Source organism: Erinaceus europaeus, chromosome 5 (assembly GCF_950295315.1).
Source record: "Erinaceus europaeus chromosome 5, mEriEur2.1, whole genome shotgun sequence".
Taxonomy (NCBI): domain Eukaryota; kingdom Metazoa; phylum Chordata; class Mammalia; order Eulipotyphla; family Erinaceidae; genus Erinaceus; species Erinaceus europaeus.
The window spans coordinates 82,809,028-82,832,355 of NC_080166.1; the positions used below are offsets into that span (position 1 = coordinate 82,809,028).

Genomic DNA, 23,328 nt, shown 5'->3' on the forward strand with positions numbered 1-23,328 from the left:
ATTCGCTCATCCTGCTCAGATCTCTTCTGAGTACATAGCAGAGCTGGAGATACTCAGAATCTTAAATCTTCTCCAGAGGCAGCAAAACAACACTACTTTGTAATTACATCAGTTCTCTTCACTTGGGATTTGTCAATCTGTAGCTGCATCCTTTATTCTTGTCATGAAGAACAGCAGATACTTCTACTGGAAAAAATAAAGTGCAGGGTTGCATTGTGTGTAAAAGACAGTAACTACACTTAAGATTTAGAAAATCTATTAAGTTACCATTGAGAAGTTCTGGTCCACATGGGTTTCAGTCTGAAATACAATCCACTTTGGATACATGTATTCCGGATAAACTGCCTTGAAAAATATGACTTTTAGGGTCTGGGTAGGTAGACAGAGTAGTGGTTATGCAACTTTCATGCCTGATGCTCCAAGCTCTGGCACCACTATGAGCCGGGGTGGGTTACTGTTGGGGCTTGATGCTGGCACTACAAATCCACCACTCCTGGAGGCCTTTTATTAGGATAAATTGAGAAGTGGGTGGTAGAGGGAGAGAAAGATAAGACACCAGCAGACCTGCTTCACTGCTAGTGAAGTGGACCTCTTGCAGATGGAAGAGGGGCTCAAAACGAAGGTCCTTGATGTATGTGCTTCAACAGGTACACCTGTCTAGCCCCAAAAAATTTTCGATTAACTTTTTGACCAACAAAACCCTGCATTTCAGGAATCAGTTTTTGCAGAGTAGTGAAAAGTTCCCTGCCCCATTCTATGGCTCTTCCCCACTGTTCTAAACCTCTAACGTTGACCAGTAAAAAATGTTTCCTCTACTTACACAGAATTCTTACCATAGACACACTTAAGAAAAAGACTTATCCTTCCATACAGGTGCATAAAGATGTACCTGGTGGGGAAGCGCAGCAGGTTAAGCACAGGTGGCGTAAGGACCTGCATAAGGATCCCAGTTCGAGCCCCTGGCTCTCCACCAGTAGGTGAGTCGCTTCACAAGCGGTGAAGCTGGTCTGCAGGTGTCTTTCTCTCCCTGTCTTCCCCTCCTCTCTCCATTTCTGTCCTATCCAACAATGACAATAACAATAACTAAAACAAGGGAAAAATGGAGTAAAGAAAAATAAGTATTTTTTTTAACAATTTGTAATCTGTATTTAAAAAAAAAAAACCTATATTAAGAGCTTTCCTTATAGACATAAAAAGTTCATCACTCTTTTTGTGTAATATTCCACAATTAAGTGTGCCAGTCAGACCCCTCCCCATTAACAGACATTACACTGAACATTTGTCATTACACTGAACATTGTCATTATACTGAACATTTGCCAATGAGGGAACGAGGCCATCACTCTGGAACACGGGATGCCAAGGTTCAAACTCAGGACCAACACTATATTCACTGTCAGCTCTCCTGGGCCCATATTACCACATTTAACAAAGTAGTAGCTACTCTTTATAGTGGGTGGAAGGTTAAGACTGACTGACTTGCACACCTCAGGTCCCTTGTTTGCTCCAAGGCACCATGTTTGTTTCTACTGCCCATTCAAGTCTACGCTGACCTCTATATACAAACAGGCCACTGGTGGGAGAGAGGGACAAAGGCACTGCAGCACTGAAGCTTCCTCCAGTGTGAGTGGTGCACATGGCAAACAAAGCAGGCACACTATCCAGGCAAGCTGTTTTGCTGGTCCCTACAATGACAGAAGTAATAAAGATCCTACTTAAGCATAAGCTTATACTAACTCCTAAGCTCTCATCATATGTATTTTGTGATACTAACCACTTTGGTACAAATCCAAGAATTCACCACATTTGGACAAAGTGATATTAGAGGTAAAAGCCGCCATTTACCAGGAGTGTCAAGAATGAAATGTTAAACACACTACGTTGTTTATCAAAAGCATTTATTAGAAAACATTACATACTACATATCTTGTTTTGAATATTGTTTCAGTAGACAGCACTCCAACCTCATAGAACAAACACGGGCTCAGCGACCATGGGCAACACTGTGCTTCTGAAGCTGCGGCCTGTGCACAGAACATTCCAGCAACATTCACTGGGCCACTTGAAAGAAGGTAACAAAAATGTAGCAATTCTTGGGGCAAAAATCACAGAAAAAAAAAGTGGAATGTTAAAGTAACTTCATCTTAGTCTCGAAATTCCAGTCCTCTCTATAACCCCTAACACCGGTCAATGTGACAAGGAGCTTAAAGGGACCACGGTTTCAAAGGTCATACAGACCCTTCATATATGAGACATCAGTAAGCCATAAAATGGTTTTGATTGTGTCTGTGCATATTTATGTCAACATAATTTCTGAAAAAAAGAAAATGGAAAATGCTAGTGTACTTTTCAACACAAAGCATGTACTTTCTAATACAATCCTTTTTAAATACTGTGAAGTTTGAATTCCAATCCAGTACCATACTGCTTAAGCTATTTTCAGTGCAGTCTAACCAGCACCCCAACCAGAAATCATGTATGGCACTGCTGCCAAAGACGTGAGACTTAGCTTAGGCACAGCAATTAGCTACGGATGTTCCCAGTGTGAACCAACTGTAACTCCAGAGTAGAAGTTCAATTATTTCTATAGTTTGAAACAGAAATAAATGAGGCAATAGATATATTTAAAACACTGTCTTATTTATTAGAAGAAATATACTTCCAAATTCTCTCCCTATCATAATCTAACACAAACTTTAAAAATATATATATTTATCAGTAGAATATCATATTACAAATGCCCAGAAATGATGATTAAAGATCAAAAACTGCTTAAAAATATGCCTAACATTTTTTGGGATTACACTCATAATCTAGTGAAGATTATGAACTAGCACAATTATTATTGGAGTCAACACTTCAAGCTATATCTGCCTATCAAAGCTAGCACCAGTAAAGTATTATGCACGTAAGACTTAGGAACAGACAATCTTTACTTCAGAAAAGCACAAACCTACAGAGTATTGCTCGCACTAGTTAACACTGAAGCATGTATCTATTTCTTGAGTCATTAACATCTTACATGAATAATTTTCCAGTTACTTAGTTATCTACTGAAAATGGTGACTGGGATGAAATTCACCATGTAGATATCCCCCCCCCCTCTTTTTGCTTTCAAGATGCCAATTAAAATAGTAATGCCATGACATTTTAAACTTACCTTTTATAAAATTGAACATATTCTAGTCCTAAAAAAAAAAACACACACACAAAAAAACCCTCTCATCCTGAAAATCTAACTCTTATCATGTAATGCCTCTCTCGTTCCAAAACAGATTTTTAAATGTCTAGAAATTTGCCACATGGTTAAAAGGCCACCACATGGCCAGCAAATTAGTATTTATTTATTTATTTGTTGTAAAGTATCTGGAGATGTCTCCAATGTGAAAGGGATCTTATTAGTAATTAGATGAGCAACAACACAGCTGCAAAGAAGGAAGGTGTGCCGTTTAACAGTAGCTCCATAGCTGTGATAAATAGCTGATTATCTCCGATCAATGGAAGACACTAGAAACATAATTTCTACAAAAGTCAACATATTTTTCCTAAATTGACCTAACATCTAGCAAATCAAACTGCTTCATCTCACAGGTGAGGTGTTAAGAGGACAACAAAAAACAAAAAACAAGCAGCATAATCTTTACTTGGTGAAGCAATAGGTTTAATGAGCCCCAAAGTGTTGAACACTGAATTCTACTCAAGTGATAAATTTGATCTCTTATTTAAGTAATTTATTCAGAAGTGTGCTTCAAAAATACACATTAGGAACCCACAATGGGTAGGCTCTGTTATTAGAAATATTTTTCATGGTAATACATTATTTAACTTCTATAATTAGAGGGAAAATTCATAGAGTATACTTTATTTTAGCTTGACAGAATATATGTATTGTACATGTCTTCTAAAACCAGTGCACTTAGAAGTTTCTAATTCATGCACTCCACTGTTCAAATAAGAAAGCTGTACAACTCCCAGTATCCATCTTATCATGGGGTTAAGAGTAAAAATGCCAATTCTTCTTATCCCTTTATTTTCTTGAATTGGTTTTTATTTTCAGGGGAGAGGAAAGGATATAGAAGTTGCAGTGCAGAACTATATTTATTTAGAACAAAACATCTCCTACATTAAAAAAAATAATCTTATCAAAACCAAGTTTCAATCACAGTTATATGTATGATTTTCAGTTGAAGGTTCATGTTGAAATTGCACTTCGCAGATATCTTGGTAGTGTCCTGTATAGTGCTCCCCGTCTCAGCCTATGTTTTTTTCAGTAGATAAAGGCTCTTCCAGAGTTTTCTTTTGGCTTCCCTTCCGTGAATATTTGTATTTGTCAACATACGCTTTAACCAGATTTGCCACTTTAGTAGAATTTACTTCTCCACTTTTACTATGACAAACCTATGAAGATAGAAGGGGGGATATTTTTTCACACTTAGAGGCATTAAAGCAAAATGGAAAGTTTTGTGAAAACAAAGGACATCCAAGCCATAACCATTTTACATTTTTCCAAGCCATTTTACATTTTCACGTCTCATATGTAAGGCGAAAACACAGCTAAGAATTAGAAGTTAGTGGATTCGAGCCCCCGACCCTATTTGTAGGGGAAAGCTTTGATAGTGGTGAAGCAGACTGCAAGTTTCTCCCTTCCTGTTGCCCCCTACCCTTTCAAAAGCTGGTTGTCTCTATCCAATAAAGATTAAAAGAAAGGATTAGAAGTTAGTAATGACTGCTTTTTAATAACATTTAGGCATTCTTCATTAAAATGGAGAGAATTCAAAACAATATGTACTCAAACTCCACAAAATTTATAACTTACTTTATCTACTGCTTTTCTTACAATCTCTTTATATTCGTCCTTGGTGATATCTTTATTTTGGTAAAATGGCTTAATGGCCAATTTTACCTCCTGTGCTGCTTTCTCTTGAATTTGCAATTTCTAGCAAGAAGAAAATGTACAATTATTATCTGCCCCATCAAATAGCACTCCCAAATTCTTTTTAAAAGTGAGATGAAAACACTGCACATTTACAAGAAAATATTCAAATATTAGCATCATCAATACAAAACAGTTATTTACTAAAACATTTCTAAAAGTATGAAATATTACTAAGAATTCATCAAGCATTCACATATCTAGACAGAACATTTCAAATAATACCAGAATTTAAGACTATTGACAATAAGTTCCCTTTACCACTTATACAATAGAAAGTATTATGTTTCATCTTAATCATATACAAAATTATGTAGGTTATCTCAACCTTGAACTTGCCTTGTCTGTCTTCGAGCTATCTGCGCTGGCTTCCACTGTAACACTTACTTTGCTTTCTGCCAATTTTACAGCAGCATTAGAGGCTTTGCTGTGACTTGATGATGAAGTATTACCAGAACTTGGTCCCTGAACTGTTCCTGTATTTCCTGGGGCTGCTACTGGAGCAGGCAAGTCTGGTGTACTCATGTTGTTACTTACATGAGAAGTACCAGGAACACCCTGTTTTAAAGAGTTATCATCAGTTAATGCACTATTTGTAGTAAATAGAAATCTTTTTAGTCACATATTAGAAATCACAATAAAAAAAGACTATTCAAAAAAAAAAATCAATACAATTCAACCTTAGTACTTAAGAGAAGTGCTTGTTTTAGGTCATATATATCTAAATTTAGGACTCTGGAGAAAAATATATAAACTTCTTTGTTTAAAGAGACCTATTTAAAACACCAAGATAATTTTTGCTTTACATGTATAACAAGGTCCTAAACAGCAAAACTAAAAGTAACAATAGCATTCAATATAAAAAGAATCATTCCTGTGAAGCTCTTAAAAAATAACCATTTTGTGGGGGTAGACAGCATAATGGTTATGCAAGCAGACTCTCCAGCCTAAGGTGCCAAGACCTAGGTTCAATCCCCTGCACCACTATAAGCCAGAGCTGATCAGTGCTCTGGTAAAAAAAAAAAAAATAATAATAATAATAAATAACCATTTTAAAGAAGGGAGGAGATGGAAGAAATGTAAGGGCAAATGGTTTGCAGCTGAGTGGACTCCTATTACCCTGTTCTTCCAAATACCTTTGCAGTGAAGATGCTAGAATCTGAAATGTAGGCATAAAACTATAAGCAATAGGCTGTTTACAAACTATTATTCAAGTTTTCTACAGGACAACAGGTAAATTTGCGCAAATAAGACAAACAATATTTCTGGGATGAACAGTTCTATCTGGATTTTGTCCAACAAACACAGTAAGAGCTTCATCATAGTATTTAATCACCGATTCCCATGCCCTTTAAAAAATAATAAATTAAAGCAAAAGTTTGAAGTGCCTACCACTTGGATCTAGTCTGGCTCTTCCAAATTTGACATTTATCAGTTACAATATATATGTGGCTTAGATTTGATAAAAACACATTCATCTTATGTGGAGGTGGAAAGTGTGTGGAGAGAAAGTGAGAAAATCGCCAGGAAGGTTTCCCGTAAGCCGAGCCGAGCCCATCACTAGCAGGTAGGTAAAGCTCGCAGAGCTAAAGGCATACCTGCAGCTGCTTTCCGTCTGGCTGTGAAGCCATGTAGCTGGCTTGCTGGGACGGTGGGGGAGGGGGCGGTGGCGGTGGCAACAGTCCCTGAGATACACTGGCAGGAGCAGCTACCTGCATGAGAGGCAGCCCTGTGTGCAGGTGCAAGGGGAGCTGAGGATGCATGTTAAATGGGTGGCGTGGCATGTTCATCATTGGAGCGGGAACGCCCATGGGATATGGGAAAATGTTCATAGGCTGGTGTTGTACATTCATCTGTGGCTGCATCACATTCATTGGTGGCGGCATCATATTTACAGGCAGCTGAGAACCATCACCTTGCTGGTTTGTTTGGTCTTTTTGGTTAGAATCTATCAAAAGAAAACAGTTTGTGAAAAAAAAAATCATGCTACCAATATACTGACCAGACTTCCCTAGACAGACGACCCCATCAATGTGTACTGGAGCTCCACTTCCTCAGAGCCCCACCCTACTAGGGAAAGAGAGAGGCAGACTGGGAATATGGATCGACCAGTCAACATCCATGTTCAGCAGGGAAGCAATTACAGAAGCCAGACCTTCCACCCTCTGCAACCCACAATGACCCTGGATCCATACTCCCAGAGAGATATTGAATGGGAAGGCTATCAGGGGAGGGGATAGGATATGAAGATGGGGTTATGGGAATTGTGCAGAATTATACCCCTCGTATTCTATGGTTTTGTTAATGTCTCCTTTCTTTAAAAAAAAAAAAAAAAACTGAAGAGATCATTTTAGCTCTACTGCTATATCATTAAATTCACAATGTCCAAATAAGTATTCATAAACAGTTACCCTGTTCAGCTGTTTCCTCTTCTTGTCTCGTCCATCCAGACTGTGAACCTGAAGAATTCCTCCCTCGCCGCGAGTAATAGTTCTGTACATCTGCTGGCAGAGTCTTTCTTACAGCCCAACTGGATGCAGATGTCCACCCTGATCTATCTGCTGGTGTGTCAAATGAGAACTGCTGTTCACTTTTCTGTTTATTTGGTTGCTGCTCCACAGACTTAAAAGTCTCATTCCCTGAACTATTGGAATTCCCTGAGAGGGGCTTTCGGTCTTGCCAGCAACTTTCATTCTGCTCTGTAGAGGCAAAGCCACCCCAGTAATTGCCCCTGCCACGGTGACCTCGGCTGCGGTGGCCTCTACCCCGGTGAGGCATCCAACCTGAACCAAAGTTTTTATTCCAGTAATACCCTGCATTTTCGTTTCTGTTATCTTCCCAATGAGAATTTTTGAACTTTTCGGGATTTCTGGTCCTTGGGTCTGGCCCAAAACTGAGTTTTTCTGTTACCCAACTGGGACACTCATTTCTATGTCTGTCAACAAAATTTGGGTCATCAACGTCTGAACTCATGTTGTATTTTTCTTTTCTTGCGTTTTCATTCTGTCTGTCTGAGTCATCCTTTCTGTACCAATCACCATCTCTTGAACATCTCCAACCATCATCTGGCCATCTTTCTTTCATTCTAGAATAGCTGTCTCTGTCATTTCTACCAAACGAGGAACTCTTACTTTTCGTTCTAGATCTTGATGGTGATCTAGAACGAGATCTGGACCTAGACCACATTCCAGTTCTCTTTTCTCTACCTAAATCCCTCCTCTGACCATCTCTATCACTTTCTCTCTCCTTGCTTTGGGACCTGGATCCTTCTCTTGGAGAAGAATCTTTCCTTTTTAACTGACACCTTTTGTTCTCTTTAATAGTGTCTGTGTTGGGGGAGAGTGATTCAGATCCTTTGCTTTCCTCAATGCTTTCTCTTTGTGGAGACTGAGACCTAGATCGCCTCTTTTCACTTGCAACCTCCCTTTTGGGGGAGTGAGAATGAGACTGTATCTCTCCTTTCACAGGCTCTTTCATGGAAGATGGTGACGGGGACTTTCTGCTTTCTCTTCCAGTTTCTCTTTTGGGAGATGGAGACTGAGAATGCTTCTTTTCTTCTTCAGGGTCTTTATTAGGAGACCAAGTTGTAGAAGATGAATGAAATCTAGACCTTCGAGTACGGGGTTTTTTGGCTTTATCTACAGTATTTAGTGAGCTTTCAGATGGCTGAGCTTTAATTTCAGCCTTTTCATTTGTGGAATCAGAACATGGAGGATTATTTTGAGAACCAAATTCTACCGAATGTACAATCAATTGTGTGGTATCAGCATTTGCAGATGGCTCAATTTCAGATTCATTCTGGTCACTGCAAAATGAATCACACTCCATAGGTATTGTTTCATTATTGTCCTCACTGAAAGGCTTCTGGATTTGTTCTATGTGTGTGTTAGTCAATTCTGCAGATGTGGGATGTTCAACCAATGACTCTGTCTTCTCTTCTAAAGGACTTTCTAGTTTGTCGTTATTTTTTAATAAATTGTTTTCTGGGTCTTGAGTACTATCAGAAATTTCATTCCCTGAAGCATCACACATTGAAACTGATTCCATATCTTCATTTTCTGTATGTCCTTCCAATTGATCCTCTGAGTTCTCGACCGATATTTTCTCCATGGGTTGTGTAATTTCACTCTCTAGAGATTCCAATTCAGGAATATCTACAAGATGTTCTGATTTCACTGCAGAATCTTTCTGATCAGTGAGTTCTGCTTTTTCTTCACTAATCACTGACTCTGAATACTCAGACAACTCACTCAGACTTGGTACAGATTGATGTAGGTCAGTGTCAGACCCAGAATATATAAGAGAGTCATTCGGAGGGTCATCTGTACTTCTATCTCTTTTCACCTCTGCTTCAAAAGGTTCAGGATTTTTATCTTTATTTTCAAATGAATCACTTTCATTTTTAGATATACTTTTAAAGTTGTCACTGTCTACACATAAAGTAGCAGCCTCTGTAACTACCTCCTCAATATCATGAGTTTCCTTCTTCTCTCCCACCACCAGTGGCGTATCTTGGGTACAGGACTCAGAATATGGAGAGCCCACTCTTTTCTGTTCAACACAGTCCTCAATATTTTCCTCATTTTCTTCTACTTTTTCACTACAACTTCCCAAGCCATCAGCAGATTCATTTTCTATATTCACCGGCACAGGAGAAAGGTTGCCCCTTTTAAGATCTGCTTGGTGTTCTTTTTCTAACACTGGTGGTGTGTCAGATTCTGCTGTTTCCTCATCTATGGAATCACTGGAAGGTTTTTCAGGGGAAGGCATAGAACTCCGAAGTTTCTTTTTCAGTAAAGGTGCTTTTCTTCCTCTTCTTATAGACTTCCGTTTTGGAGCTTGTCTAGTTTGCTTTTCTGACTCAGCTGAAGAAGAAACACTTACAGGTGGATTATTGTTATCTGGGGTATCACAACCAGAAGTACTTGATACTGGGGATCTCTGAGACTGATTAACTGTTTCAGCTCTTGTGTGACGGGTTGATCTCCTAGTAGGAGTTGTAGCTGCAGGTTTTCGTCTCGACCCTCTGGTGTTTGATGTACCAGAAGTCTGTTTCTTCTCTTCTCCTCCTTGAGTATGTGCTAATGCATATCCTTTGTAAGAGATACCTAATAATACATATATTTTTAAAAGTATGTTTCAGTAAATGATAGCATTTTGAATTTATTTTGGCATATTTCAGACATATATATAAGTGTGAAATAAAATATACTTATAAATTAAATTATGAATTAATGCAAAGCTATTAACATCTTAGGAATATCAGTATCAAACAGCTTCTTTTAAAGCTATTAAAATAAGCTATCTTAAGATTTGAATTCATATATGCAAATTTACACAAAAAGAAGATAATGATAATGAAGACTTATTTTATAAACTGGCCGAATCTATGCAAAAAAAAAAAAAATTTGACAACTTTCTCACAAACAGATAATGACTCAAGCTAATTGTCCATAACTAACAGAAGGTGTTATTTCTAAAGACCTACAATTTGGGGAGCCGTACAGTGGCACACCTGGCTAAGTACATGTGTTACCAGGAGCAAGGACCTGAGTTTCAAGCCCCTAGTCCCCACCTATAGGAAGAAGGCTTCACAAGTGGTGAAGCTATGCTACAGGTGTCTCTTTGACCCCTTTCCCCTAGAGAGAGAGAGCATTAGGTACAATTTGATCACTAAAGTCCTTAATAGAAGGGAAACTTCAGTTCCTAAAGATCTGAAATTTTAATTTCATAATGTAAAAAAGACCTTCTAGTAAAAGCAACTTTAAAGTGAAGTCACTGTCCAAACATATACAAAAATATCCAGGCCTTGCTATCTATACCTTTCTAAGTCATCAACATACTTTTCGTAAGACTGCAAAAAGCTTACAATAATTTTTTTTTTCTTTTGTACTGGAAAAACATTTCATAAGCTTTACCCAAACTTTCTAGTGATCTGGTGCTTGCTGGAAAAATAGTTCTTGGCAACACCGAAGAGATGAGAGGAAGGACTGCTGTCTCAATATTCCAAGCTACAAAGTCAGTTCTGAAAATTCAAAACAAATTAAGATATAGTGAGTTAAAAGGCTTAAAAAACTAAGAATCCAAATTTATCAATTTTCCAAGTCACATAAGCAACACTCAAATATAGTATTTAAACATTTTTGGCCAAGTAGATGAAAAGGTAAATTCAAATTTATTCAATTATTCAAAACCAGCTACAGATTGATTGCAAAGATTAAAAACAAAAACAAAACATTTTCTAATTTAATGTTTTTCTCTGAGATAGAAGAGGCAGAGAGTATAAAGACATCACAGGCCCAAAGCTTCCTTCAACACATTGGGGGCTGGACTTGAACCTGGGCTACTACTGAGATGCAGCTATTTTGCCAACCCATGCATGCTTTCTTTTTTGTTTCATTTTCTTTGTTGACTAATGGCAAGGGGACATCAAGGGAAAACATATAGTTGCTCCTTTTAAAAATTATTTTGTCAAAAATTATTTAGATTTACTTTTCCATAATGAAAAAAAAAAACTTTTGATAATTACAGGCAAGGATCTTTAAGTGTACACTTTGATCTGACCAATGTATTCATCTATGTAACTACCAGTTTAATTAAAAAACAAACAAACAAAAAAATAGAACATTTCTACCACTCCACAAAGCAACTTCATACACTTTGGACTTACCACAAATTTCTTTTGAAAAAAGTGAAGAACTGATTTCTACTCTCTAGGGTACATCTTAAAATATTTCCAAGCATGGAACCAGGAGACAGCTCATGTGAGTTTGTTTGGATGGGTATACATATACATATTATACACACACACATATGTTTTTTTTGGATAGAAACAGAGAAATCAAGAGGGGAAGCAGACAAAAAGAGAGACACCTGTGGTACTTGTGGCTTCATTAGTCACAAAATGCTTCCCCACACACACACACACATGGGCTTGAACTCAGGTTCATCATGAATTCAACATCATGAATGATGAATTCAACTAGCTATATACCAGGATCTGGACCCTGAACTCCAGTTTTCACTTTATACATATCTAAGATTTCCTAATTTTACTTGTTTTTGTCCCACTGGCATTCTCAGAGGGTGAAAACCCTATAAAGGACTACATTATAGTGGCATCGAAAGTAAAGTGACAATGTTACTTTAATTCTTATAGAGGAATGTGACTGAAATGTATCACACATCTTAGCACCAGTAGCTTCAGGACTTAAACTAAGAAAGAAAGGATTAAATTACAGAGTTAAGAATGTCAGCATAGAGAAGAAACTTCAGGGAACCAGGTGGTAGCGCAGCGGGTTAAGCGCATGTGGCGCAAAGCGCAAGGACCAGCATAAGAATCCGGGTTCGAGCCCCTGGCTCCCCACCTGCAAGGGGGTCGCTTCACAGGTGGTGAAGCAGGTCTGCAGGTGTCTTATCTTTCTCTCCCCCTCTATCTTCCCCTCCTTGCTCCAATTCTCTCCTATCCAACAATGACATCAATAACTACAACAACAATAAAAAACAAGGGCAACAAAAGGGAAAATAAATAGATAAATATAAAAAAAATTTTTTTTTTAAAAAGGGCAGGGGTAGATAGCATAATGGTTATACAAAGAGTCTCTCATGCTGAGGCTCTGAAGTCCAAGGTTCAAGCTCCTGCACCACCGTAAGTCAGAGCTGAGCAGTGCTCTGGTAAGAAAAAAAAGAAAAGAAACTTCAAATAGTTATCTAGAAGAGGATTTGACAAGAGAAGCGTTTAAAAAGCAGTGCTTCACAAGACTGGAATTGGCAAAAAGAAAGTTAAAAATGACAGATCTAGATATTACTAATAACTAATCTAAGCATTTAGATGCTCCCCATAATTAAACTAATCAAAAATTTACATTAAATAAAGTTTCTGGGGCTGGGTGGTGGTGCACCTGGTTGAGCGCAGGCGTTACATACAGTGCGCAAGGACCAGGGTTTGAGCTCCCCGTCACCACCTGCAGGAGGAAAGCTTTATAAACAGTGAAACAGGCAGGTGTCTGTCTCTCCCTCTCTCTATCTTTCCCCTTCCTCTCAATTTCTGTCTCTAATAAATAAAGATAATGAAATTTTTAAAATTTTTCTTTACTTTTTAAGGTGTTACTGCATAGCAATTTTTATCAGGTAATTAAAACACAAAGTTTAATCTGCATATAACAGTCTTAGACACATAACCACTGGAAAAGGTATCTCATCTCTATACTTAAGTATTAATGACATCTTATGCTCATGTTAGCATATAAAACACTTTAGTGAATATTTCTTCTTACCTTCCAATCCCAGGTAATGTATCAGGAAACCATGACAACTCCAGTTCTTGTCTCTTCTGTCTAGTCAATGCACTGATTTCATCAACTTCTATATAGTCTGTACTAAAAAGTAAATTATATAACTTCATTAGAATGCCAAAAGTCATGAGCCCCTTGGAATATACCTAAATCAGACCTAATAGTTTTTTTCCAAAAGGGAGACTACAAATCTCATCTGCTATATTCTTGCCTTTAGATTCCTGGTTATTTAACAGTTTGTTCTGCTTTATATCTTAATGCTTTTTCAGCCACCAAGTTTCAGATGCTACCATGATGCCAACCTGACTTCCATAGGCAGATGACCCCACTAAGGTGTCCTGGAGGCCCGCTTTCCCAAAGCCCCGCCCCACTAGGGAAAGAGAGAGGCAGGCTGAGAGTATGGATCAATGCCCATGTTCAGCGGGGAAGGAATTACTGAAGCCAGACCTTCCATCTTCTGCACCCCATAATTACCCTGGTCAGAAGTATAAAGAATAGGAAAGCTATCAGGGGAAGGAACGGGATGCAGAACTCTGGTGGTGGGAACTGTACCCCTCTTATCCTATGATCTTGTCAATATTTACATTTTATAAATAAATTAAAAACAAAAATTAAAAAAAATAATTCACCGCCAAAGAATTTGGCATATATTTTAACTTTTCATGCCCCCTTGCAGGGGTGCAGTGTTTTTTTTTTAATATATATTTATTTATTTTATTTATAAAATGAAAACACTGGCAAAACCATACGATAAGAGGGGTACAATTCCACAGTTCCCAACACCAGAACTCCGGATCCCATCTGCTCCTGATAGCTTTCCTATTCTTTTTTTTTTTTTTTTTAATATTTACTTATTTATTCCCTTTTGTTGCCCTTGTTGTTTTATTGTTGTAGTTATTATTGTTGTTACTGATGTCATCATTGTTAGATAAGACAGAGAAATGAAGAGAGATGGGGAAGATAGAGGGGGGAGAGAGACATTTGCAGACCTGCTTTACCACTTGTGAAGTGACTCTCCTGCAGATGGGGAGCTGGGGGCTCAAACTGGGATCTTTATGCTGGTCCTTGCACTTTGCGCCATGTGCAAGTAACCCACTGCACTACCACCCACCCGAACCCCGCTTTCCTATTCTTTATCCCTCTGGGAGTATGGACCCAGGGTCATTATGGGATGCAGAAGGTAGAAGGTCTGGCTTCTGTAGTGGGTACAGTGTATTTAAATGCAAATGATCAGACAATAAATACAGCAATTCAAACAATTAAAAAAAAAAGAATTCCAAAACTTTAAGTTCTGAGTAGCAAGTGAATTACATTATGAAAAGTAGACATTTTCAGTATTATAAATTGCATTATACTGATCTATTCCTGTAACATTAAAAATAGGAATTTTTCTACTTATCACTTTGAAAATGAACTAATTCCTGTGTTTATTATAATACAAAATTATATTTATCTGATTCGAGTATTACTTGAATCTCTTGTGACAGAATTTTTCAAGTCAACTAAGACTAAAATATCTTTATTACTGAGAGAGAAAAAATAGTAGTCGCTTTTCTGCCTGCCCTCTTTCTTTCCCTCTCTTCCTTTCTTTTTTTTTTTCATCTTTATTGTCACTAAGGTTATCACTGGGGCTAGGTGCATACTATATTCCCAGCAGCCTTTTTTTTTTCCTTTCTTCTTTTTTTCCCTTCCTCTAATATGACAGGACAGAGAGAAACTGAGATGGGAGAGGGGGAAGAGAAAGAGGTAACTACAGCACTGTTTAACTGCTCGTGTAGTTCGTGGCTGCAGGTGGGTAACTAGAACCCATGTCCTTGTGTTGTGCAAAGTGATGTGTGTGTTTTACCAGGTGTGCCACCGTCCAGCCCCAGAAATGGCACTGCTAGCAGAAATGTTAGGTGTTTTAACAGTTTCCATCTGCAACTAAAGTGAAAAAAGTATAAGGTATGGTTACTGTTAACAAAACTGGGTTGTAGGGCCAACGAAATAGTTCACCTTAATAGTACACTGCTTTGTCGTGTGTGTGACCCACTTCTGAGCCTCGTGCCCACAGCAGTGAAGGAAGCCTTGGTGTGATGGTCCCTCCCTCTCTGTCTGTACCTTAAAACAACAAAAAGTATGACCTAGTTTTTAAAAGTCCAATCAACTCATGCAGTTGGCTTTTTTGATATCTTGCTGAGCTTATAAAATTAAATCCTGTGATTTTAAACCCCCAATTTAGTCTTCAAATTCCACAAATGTCTGCCTTTGTAAATTACTAGATTCAAAAATGACTGGATCTACTCTAAAAAGCTTTGCACTGAGTACTATTCCCATAATTTCACAAGTAGCCAATTTCTCTACCACATCCAAATTTATGTAGAATAACGTATTATTAATGAAAACAAAGTCCATTCATATAAGTACTTGTTATACAAAATAGGGGCTCATAAAGTGAGTTTTTCTCTTTGCTAGAATTAGTTACTTCCAAACAAACAAATAGCATCAATTAAAAAAAAAAAAAGAAACAAAAAAACACCAAAGTAAAACTTTCAGTATATTTGTTAAACCAGATTTAAGTTTTAACCAAAAATGCTAATGATTCAAACATCAATTTAAGGAATTAAAGACAGAAAAATACTAACCAGTAAGTTCTGCAGGTAAAAGAAGATTCCCCAGTATGACTACTTGGAGAATACACATTGGAGAAAAAATTTCTGAAATAGTGACTTGTACACTGACTTGATCTTTGAGGCTAAAAATGTTAAAAAAAAAAAAAAAAGTTAGCAAAACAAACGTTATCAATTGTATTTAAATATTTAGATGTACATGAAGCAATAGAGTTCTATAGTTTTATCTGAGAGGTTTTTCTTTTATCAACAAACCTTGTATGTCTTTACTGCTGCAGCTTTCTTTCCTCCGATTTCACAATATTTAAAGTTTCCTGTATAAAAACACACGCACAAACAAACTTGGTTACCTTGTCTTTATTCTAAGGTTCTAAATGAGTATCAATACTGGCATTCTGGCATGAGAAAGTTAAAATATGTAAAAAAAAAAAAAAATTGCATTAAAAATAAAAGCACTTACATTTATACACTTATATATTTTTTCTGAATGTTTACTTTATTGTTTCTTATTAAATCACAGACAGAAATAAGGCTACACTAGAGAAAACTGAAGTATATGAGTATTAAAATCTAGTTAACATTTCCTGATATCCCACATAAACTCAAGTTACCTTGTGACAAAGAAGTCCACAAAGAAAGTCAAACTAATACCAATAATGCACTATTTTCTTCCCATTTGTGACTAAGAAGTAGGTGCTTATTTCAAATAATCGAGCAGGAGTACTGGTCATTAACTCATCATCATAAATTACCATTTAGCCACTGGTACCAACTCCATGTACTCTCTTTCCTTCTCAAACTTTACTATTAGAATAAAGAAAAGTATAAGTGTTGACTGCTTATTTTTATTTGCTTTACTTGTTCCATGTGGAAATTTTACTTCTACAGATGTGTGTTTCATGTTAAGGAAGATAAAGAATAGGCTAGCCACAAAAAACTGTTCATCTTTATAAACTGTAGCTCTCAATTTTTCCTGTCTATTCTGTTCATAATCATCACCTATCAATGAATTTGCTGTCTACAATAAAATATTATCAGCACTGTCACTGCCCTCTCAAAACCCTGGTAAAACTTTTAGTTCAAATAACAACTACTGCTTGAATCTTTAGCTGGGTATGTCCCACAGCAGGACTACTGACTGCTCAAAATAAATCACCCTAACTAGACATAGTTCTTGCTACTGAAAAGACTATATATTAATACATGAGTTTTTTTTCAGTCCAATAGTAATAACCTACTTTCTACTAAACCCCATATTAATTTCCCTTTAAGATACTACATACCAGCTGCTTGATTTCATGCTATTACCCACCCTTCACACATGCCCTACCCAGAACTGAAGTAACAAATGCAATTTCAGTGTTGAGGAAAGGAGTGCTGGCTGAGTTCTGAGAACTTACTTTCTTATTTTTCCATGCATATTTAAAAGATAATGATTTTTTTTTTTACACTTAAAGAATCCAGGAATAAACATGTGGTAAGTACCCAACTATATTCTCAGAAATAGTTAACATTCTCCAATGAGAATTGCTGTGGTGCTGCTACATAATGTTTATATGCCCTCTGCGTACTGAGTGATTTTGATTCACTCAGTAAGACTGTACTGTTTACAAAGCTTTCTTTCATTTGAAAATTCATCTTCAGGAGGTACTGTTAGATAAGTAGCTCCCTATGGGAAAAAGTGGTGGGTCTGCTAGCCAATTTTTTAAAAAGATTTATTGGTGAAAGAGTGAGGGAAACAGAGAAAGAACAAATCAAAGCAACACAATGACATACGTGATGCTGGAGATTTAACTTGGGACCCCTTGTTGGAACCTCGGGAAGTTCCAACAAGTCTGGTGCACTATCCATTATGCCACCTACTGGGCTACTGGCCAATGTTAAGTGTGAAAATCTAGTCCAAAGCCATTTCCAGTTTTCTTGGTAATTTTCAGTAACTACTGAGCTGCTCCAATGTATTTAATACTGGTAAATTTGCCTAAACTGTAGTTTCCCAGAGACCATTTCATAAATTCATCTAATTATCTGTCTTTGAACAATATTACATACCATTTCAGCTGATTTTTATCAATGTAATACATATACATTCATTAGAATGTCAGGAAGCACTTCTACTTTAAGGGGGGGAGTAATTTCAGAAGTCTCCAATCTTGACACCCCAAAAAATATTCATCAAAATCTCTAAGGCCAGAGAGTGAAAAAAGGACAGAAGCCAGAGTATACTCTGTACATGCACTGCCAACACACTTGGATCCCAGTTCAAGCCCCCGGCTCCCCACCTGCGTGCGGGGGGAGGGGTCACCTCACAAGCAGTGAAGCAGGTCTGCAGGTGTCTATCATTCTCTCCCCCTCCCTGTCTCCCCTCCTGTCTTGATTTCTCTCTGTCCTATCCAACAACAACATCAATGGCAACAATAACAACAAGGGCAACAAAATGAGGGAAAAAAATGGCCATTAAGAGCAATAGATTCTTAGTGCATTCACCAAGCCCCAGCAATAACCCTGGAGGCAAAAAAAGTCTGAGGCTGGCTCATTTAGACCACACATGGGTTGCTTGTTTTTGTTTGTTACCCAAGCATTGCTCAGCTCTGGCTTATTGTGGTGGTGGGGGGGGGGGGGTTTTAAACCTGGGATTTCAAAGCCTCAGGCATGACAGACTTTGTATAACCGTTATGTTATCTCCTCTGCCACAGACCACACACTGTAAGACCACACATCCACCAGCAAGGTGCAGAATATGAGATTTACAAAAGGACTTGGCAAGTTCAATAGGATACATAAGCTTGATATGAGATCATCATGGATTAAGAGGTATACTAAATAAAATTACTTTCCTTACCAGAGAGAGAAAAAGACATACAAGCAGTCTCACAGAAGATGGCCAGAAGAAATTCCAGTGATGCAGCTAGCTATATGCCCAAGAATATCAGTCTGCCAGAAGCAGCCAAAAGTTAGGAAGCTACGAAGGACTCCTCTAATCTCCAGAGGGAGCAACTGTCTGTCAACACATAAAAGACTTCATCTCCAAAAATGGAGAAAATAAATTTGTTTTAATTTTTGCAACAGCCCCTAGGAAGCTATCAATAATATAGACATAAGAACGGCCTTTTCTGTTTTCAGACTGAGTCATAAGTAAAATCTAAGCCACTGATGATAGGCTTTGCAACTAAGAATAGTGTTACGCAACTTTGAAGTCTTTCAGAAATGTCAGTCACATACCTTCTCATGCTCCCCATTCTCAATTAAAAGTTATGGGGTTAATAAAACTACAAGTAAGCTACAAGTTTTCTTAGTAGTTTCTGCTATCTATTCTCCAAATGTAATGGTAATGCTTAATATGTGTCCTACATCCACAGGTGTGACAATCATGCTGTTTGCGCAAGAGGGATCTTACTGGACAGGAAGGAAACACCTATGTCTAGGCATTCAAGACTCAACCAAACATCCTCTAACTAAAGCCCCTATATTTTTGTGTTAATTTCCCCCTCTTGCTTTCTAGATAGTATAAAGTTGTAATTTCCTCCAAAGGTTTTTGGAAGAATATTTCTCAGCAAAAAGGCCTGGGAAGAGAGTGCAGTGGTAGCAGCCTGATTTGCATGCTGAGGTCCCAAGGATCTTACGTTCAATCTCCTATATGACATTATGCCAGACCTGAGAAGTGATTTATAGTGATCTCCCCCATAAATAAGACTTTACAAATTGTACTACTATTCTTACAACTCAGATGAGAAAAAAAAAAAAAAAAAAAGACCATTATTTAAGGAGTAGTTAGGATTGACAAATGAGCTAGAGAAAATCTGTAAGTTGGTTCAATATCTCATTCAGCAATGAAATTTTATTATATAACAGAGTTGAGGCGTGGTGGTGGTTCCTCCAGTTCAGTGCACACATTACCACGCAAAAGGATCTGGGTTCAAGCACCTGCACCCCACTTGCAGGGATGGAAATTTCATAGGTAGTGAAGCAGTGCTGCAAATGTCTCCCCCCCATTTCTCTTTGTTCTATCAAATATATATCTGTATATATTTACATACATATATTTAGAGTTAACAAAGGTTATGAATAATAAGCAAAGCCAGCAGGATATAGGAAAAAAATTAATATTTGAGTTCTTTAACAAGAAATTTTTTTTTTTTATTTATTCCCTTTTGTTGCCCTTGTTGTTTTATTGTTGTAGTTATTATTGTTGTTGTCGTTGTTGGATAGGACAGAGAGAAATGGAGAGAGGAGGGGAAGACAAAGAGGAGGAAAGATAGACACCTGCAGACCTGCTTCACCACCTGTGAAGCGACTCCCCTGCAGGTGGGGAGCCGGGGTTCGAACCGGGATCCTCATGCCGGTCCTTGTGCTTTGCGCCACCTGCGCTTAACCCGCTGCGCTACAGCCTGACTCCCCTTTAACAAGAAATTCTTATCTAAGCATAAAAAAATTTTTTTTCCTGCTACTTTACTCATTATTCCCAGTAGTTTTTTGGTGAAGTCTTCGGGGTTTCCTAGGTATATTATCATGTCATCACCAAACAGTGGTAATCTGATTTCCTCCTTTCCAATATGTATACCATTGATATTTCTTTCTTGTCTGATTTCACTGACAAGGGCCTTGAGGAATATGTTGAGTAACAATGAAGATAGTGGACATCCTTTTCTGGTTCCCAATTTTAAGCATAAAATTTTAATGTAAATTCACCGTAACAGTAAAAATCTTATAAAGTTAATTCCAATTAGAAAAAAATATCTTGGTTATTTATAATGTGTAAGAAATAAAATGATGGGTGGTGGTATACCAGGCTAAGTGCATATAGTAGGAAATAAAGCTGACAATTATTCACTTTTAAGAAAAATTAATTATGTGCCAGGGGAATAGCAACAGTTACTTATGCAACAAGCTTTTATGCCTAAGGCATCAGAGGTCCCAAGTTCAATTCCTAGCATTACCATAGGCTAGAGTTGCATAGTGCTCTGGTTTAAAATGAATAAGAATAATTAATTTTATCCTTAAGTAGATATTCATATAACCTAGCCTGGGAAATAAATGCTCACTTTCTTGCTTATAAACATTTCAGAATAAGTTTTTCTGTGCAACAGAATAAACAAAGCCCTAAATAGAAGTTACAAAGAACTACAGTGTTAGTTTTCTCAGTTCTGCTGAAAATTTTTCCTGTATCAGGTAACTAGATAAGAACAAGACAGTAATATTTAATTGATCATGTAAATAAATATGTAAGAAATGCTTCATTTCCAAATAAAACTATAAACTGTGGCTAGAGGCCAAACCACAAGACTTCCTCTGGGAAATGTGAATGAATATTCACTGTCATGGATTTCCCTATCTATTGTTTAAAATTACTAACCCATAAGCTATTTTACTTTGTCTCTCCTAAGGACTTCTGCATTAATAGCAGGATAAGACCACAATGTAGATTGCTAACTATCAAGTAAATGGGGGGAGGGAAATGACTATTTTTTTCCTTTCCCAACTCTTCCTCTCTCTATTTTCTTCCCTTGCTCCACGCTGAGAAGAAAAAAAAAAAGGACGGGGCTGAAAACAGTAAAAAGGGCTTCATGAAAATAGCTTATGTGGAAAATAACATAATATATACAGTTCAGTAGAGGTCTATGCATGACTATTTACTGAAATAAAATGTTAATATTAACTTTGGCATAAGCATTAAAGAGAGAAAAAGTAGCTGCCAGACACCATAGTGATTATGCAAACAACATTCATGCCTAAGCAAAATGTGGCTCAGTAGTCAGCACTGCATAAGCCTGAGCTGGGCAGTACTCTGGAAGGAAGGAAAGAAGAAAGGGGGTGGAGGTAGCAGAGGAAGGAGAGGAAGAAAAGTTAATAACACAAGTAAAGTCACTTACTATTTATCAACTTCAAGTCATAAAAGTTTGTGCACAGATCTTGTAAGACCTTTTTCCTGTAAACATCAATAAGGAGATAATTATGAAAAAAGGACAAAAAGTATAATATGAAAATTACTCTGAAGATTAACACTATCTCATGAAGAGCACTGTACTATCTTATGTGTTTCTTTTAAATCATCTCTATTTACTGGATAGAGACAGCTAGGAATTGAGAGGGTAGGGGGAGAGAGAAAGAGTGGGAGAAAGAGACTCCTGCAGCTTTACCATTCACAAAGCTTTCCCCCTGCAGATGGAGACCACGGTGCTGGAACCCGGATCCTTCTACATTGTAACATGTGCACTCAACCAGGTGAGCCACTACCCGGGACCCAGATCTTATGTTTTTCTGTCCCATCAATATTAGAACTTGTCTACTTACAATGTGATCTATGAGGCCAACCATGCCCATTAATTCTGTGATATAGAAAAATGAGCAAGTGAGGGCAGGGTGGTGGTGTGCCAGGTTATACTCACACAGTACCATGCACAAGAATCTGGGTTAGACTCTCTGCTTCCCCATTCTGCAAGGGGAAAGCTTCACAAGTGGTGAAGTAGGTCTGCAGTTGTCTATCTTTCTTTCCCCGTCTTCCCCTCCCCTCTTGACTTCAATCAGTCCTATCCAACAAAAGCAGCAATGGCAATAATAACAATATCAACAAAGGCAACAACAAAGACAACAAATGGGGAAAATAGCCTCCAGGAGCAGTAGATTCGCAGTGTAAGCACCAAGCCCCTAAATGGCACTACTAGTGATGGATTTGTTGTGTAGGCACCCAATTCAGTGATAACCCTGGTGGCAAAGAGAAAGAAGGAAGTGGGGGGGGGGGGGGGAGAAGACAAGCATTCAACATCTTTATAGAAATTTCACATTGCTATATAAATAAATACGTAAATATATTTTTATTTATTTTGCCTCCAGGGTTAGCACTGGGGCTCGGTGCCTGCACTATGGATCCATTGCTCCTTTCAGGCCTCCCCTTTCCACTGCTATTGTTGTCATCATTATTGCTGTTATTGTTGTTGCTGCTGTGATTGTTGTTGGATAGGACAGAGAGAAACTGGGGGGGGGGGGGAGAGAAAGACAACTTGTGAAGTGACACCCTGTTGTTTAACAACAACACCCCTGCAGGTGGGGAGCAGGGGGCCTCAAACCAGGATCCTTGCACTTTGCACTATGTGTGCTACTGCACAGCCCCTTATATTTTCATTTAAAAAAAATACCAATCTAAAACAGATTATGGGGAGCACTTCTTTAAACAAAGAGCTCAACCCATATTCCTAGATTTGTTTGACTTTTCTTAAAATACCCCAATTATGCAATGTGCACTTTTTTTTTAAAAGTTATTTATATTTGTTGAATAGAGACAGAGAGAAATTTGAGGGAAGGGTAGAGGGGATATAGAGGGAGAGAGGCAGGCACCTGTTTCACTACTCACAAGCTTCCCCAACAAGGGTGACCAGGCATGTGAACCCGGGCCCTTGCACACTGAAACGTGTGCTTAACTGGGTGCACCAGCACCAGCACCAGCCCCCACTGTGTACTTTTAAGGGAGGAGTTAAAAGTCCCATAACATTTGTTTTGT

At 37.9% G+C, this 23,328-nt stretch overlaps 1 protein-coding gene across 3 annotated transcripts in view; it reads right to left on the reverse strand.

Annotated features, from left to right (window-relative positions):
- Positions 1-1,881: 1,881 nt before the first annotated feature.
- SCAF11 (SR-related CTD associated factor 11) overlaps positions 1,882-23,328 on the reverse strand; it is a 40,230-nt gene continuing 18,783 nt past the window's right edge. Inside the window, exons 1-11 of one of the 3 annotated variants that reach the window (XM_060191450.1) lie at positions 21,704-21,743; positions 20,287-20,434; positions 16,092-16,150; positions 15,852-15,961; positions 13,210-13,311; positions 10,852-10,958; positions 7,345-10,041; positions 6,532-6,881; positions 5,273-5,491; positions 4,817-4,936; positions 1,882-4,398 (exon numbers count right to left, since the gene is read on the reverse strand). In XM_060191450.1, the coding sequence (XP_060047433.1) occupies positions 4,252-4,398; positions 4,817-4,936; positions 5,273-5,491; positions 6,532-6,881; positions 7,345-10,041; positions 10,852-10,958; positions 13,210-13,311; positions 15,852-15,961; positions 16,092-16,150; positions 20,287-20,344 (3,969 nt within the window). In that variant the 5' untranslated portion in view covers positions 20,345-20,434; positions 21,704-21,743 and the 3' untranslated portion in view covers positions 1,882-4,251. Of the gene's footprint in view, positions 4,399-4,816; positions 4,937-5,272; positions 5,492-6,531; positions 6,882-7,344; positions 10,042-10,851; positions 10,959-13,209; positions 13,312-15,851; positions 15,962-16,091; positions 16,151-20,286; positions 20,435-21,703; positions 21,760-23,328 lie in introns of those variants that run through there. The other 2 variants (XM_016188841.2, XM_007524639.3) reach the window with 2 other exon arrangements.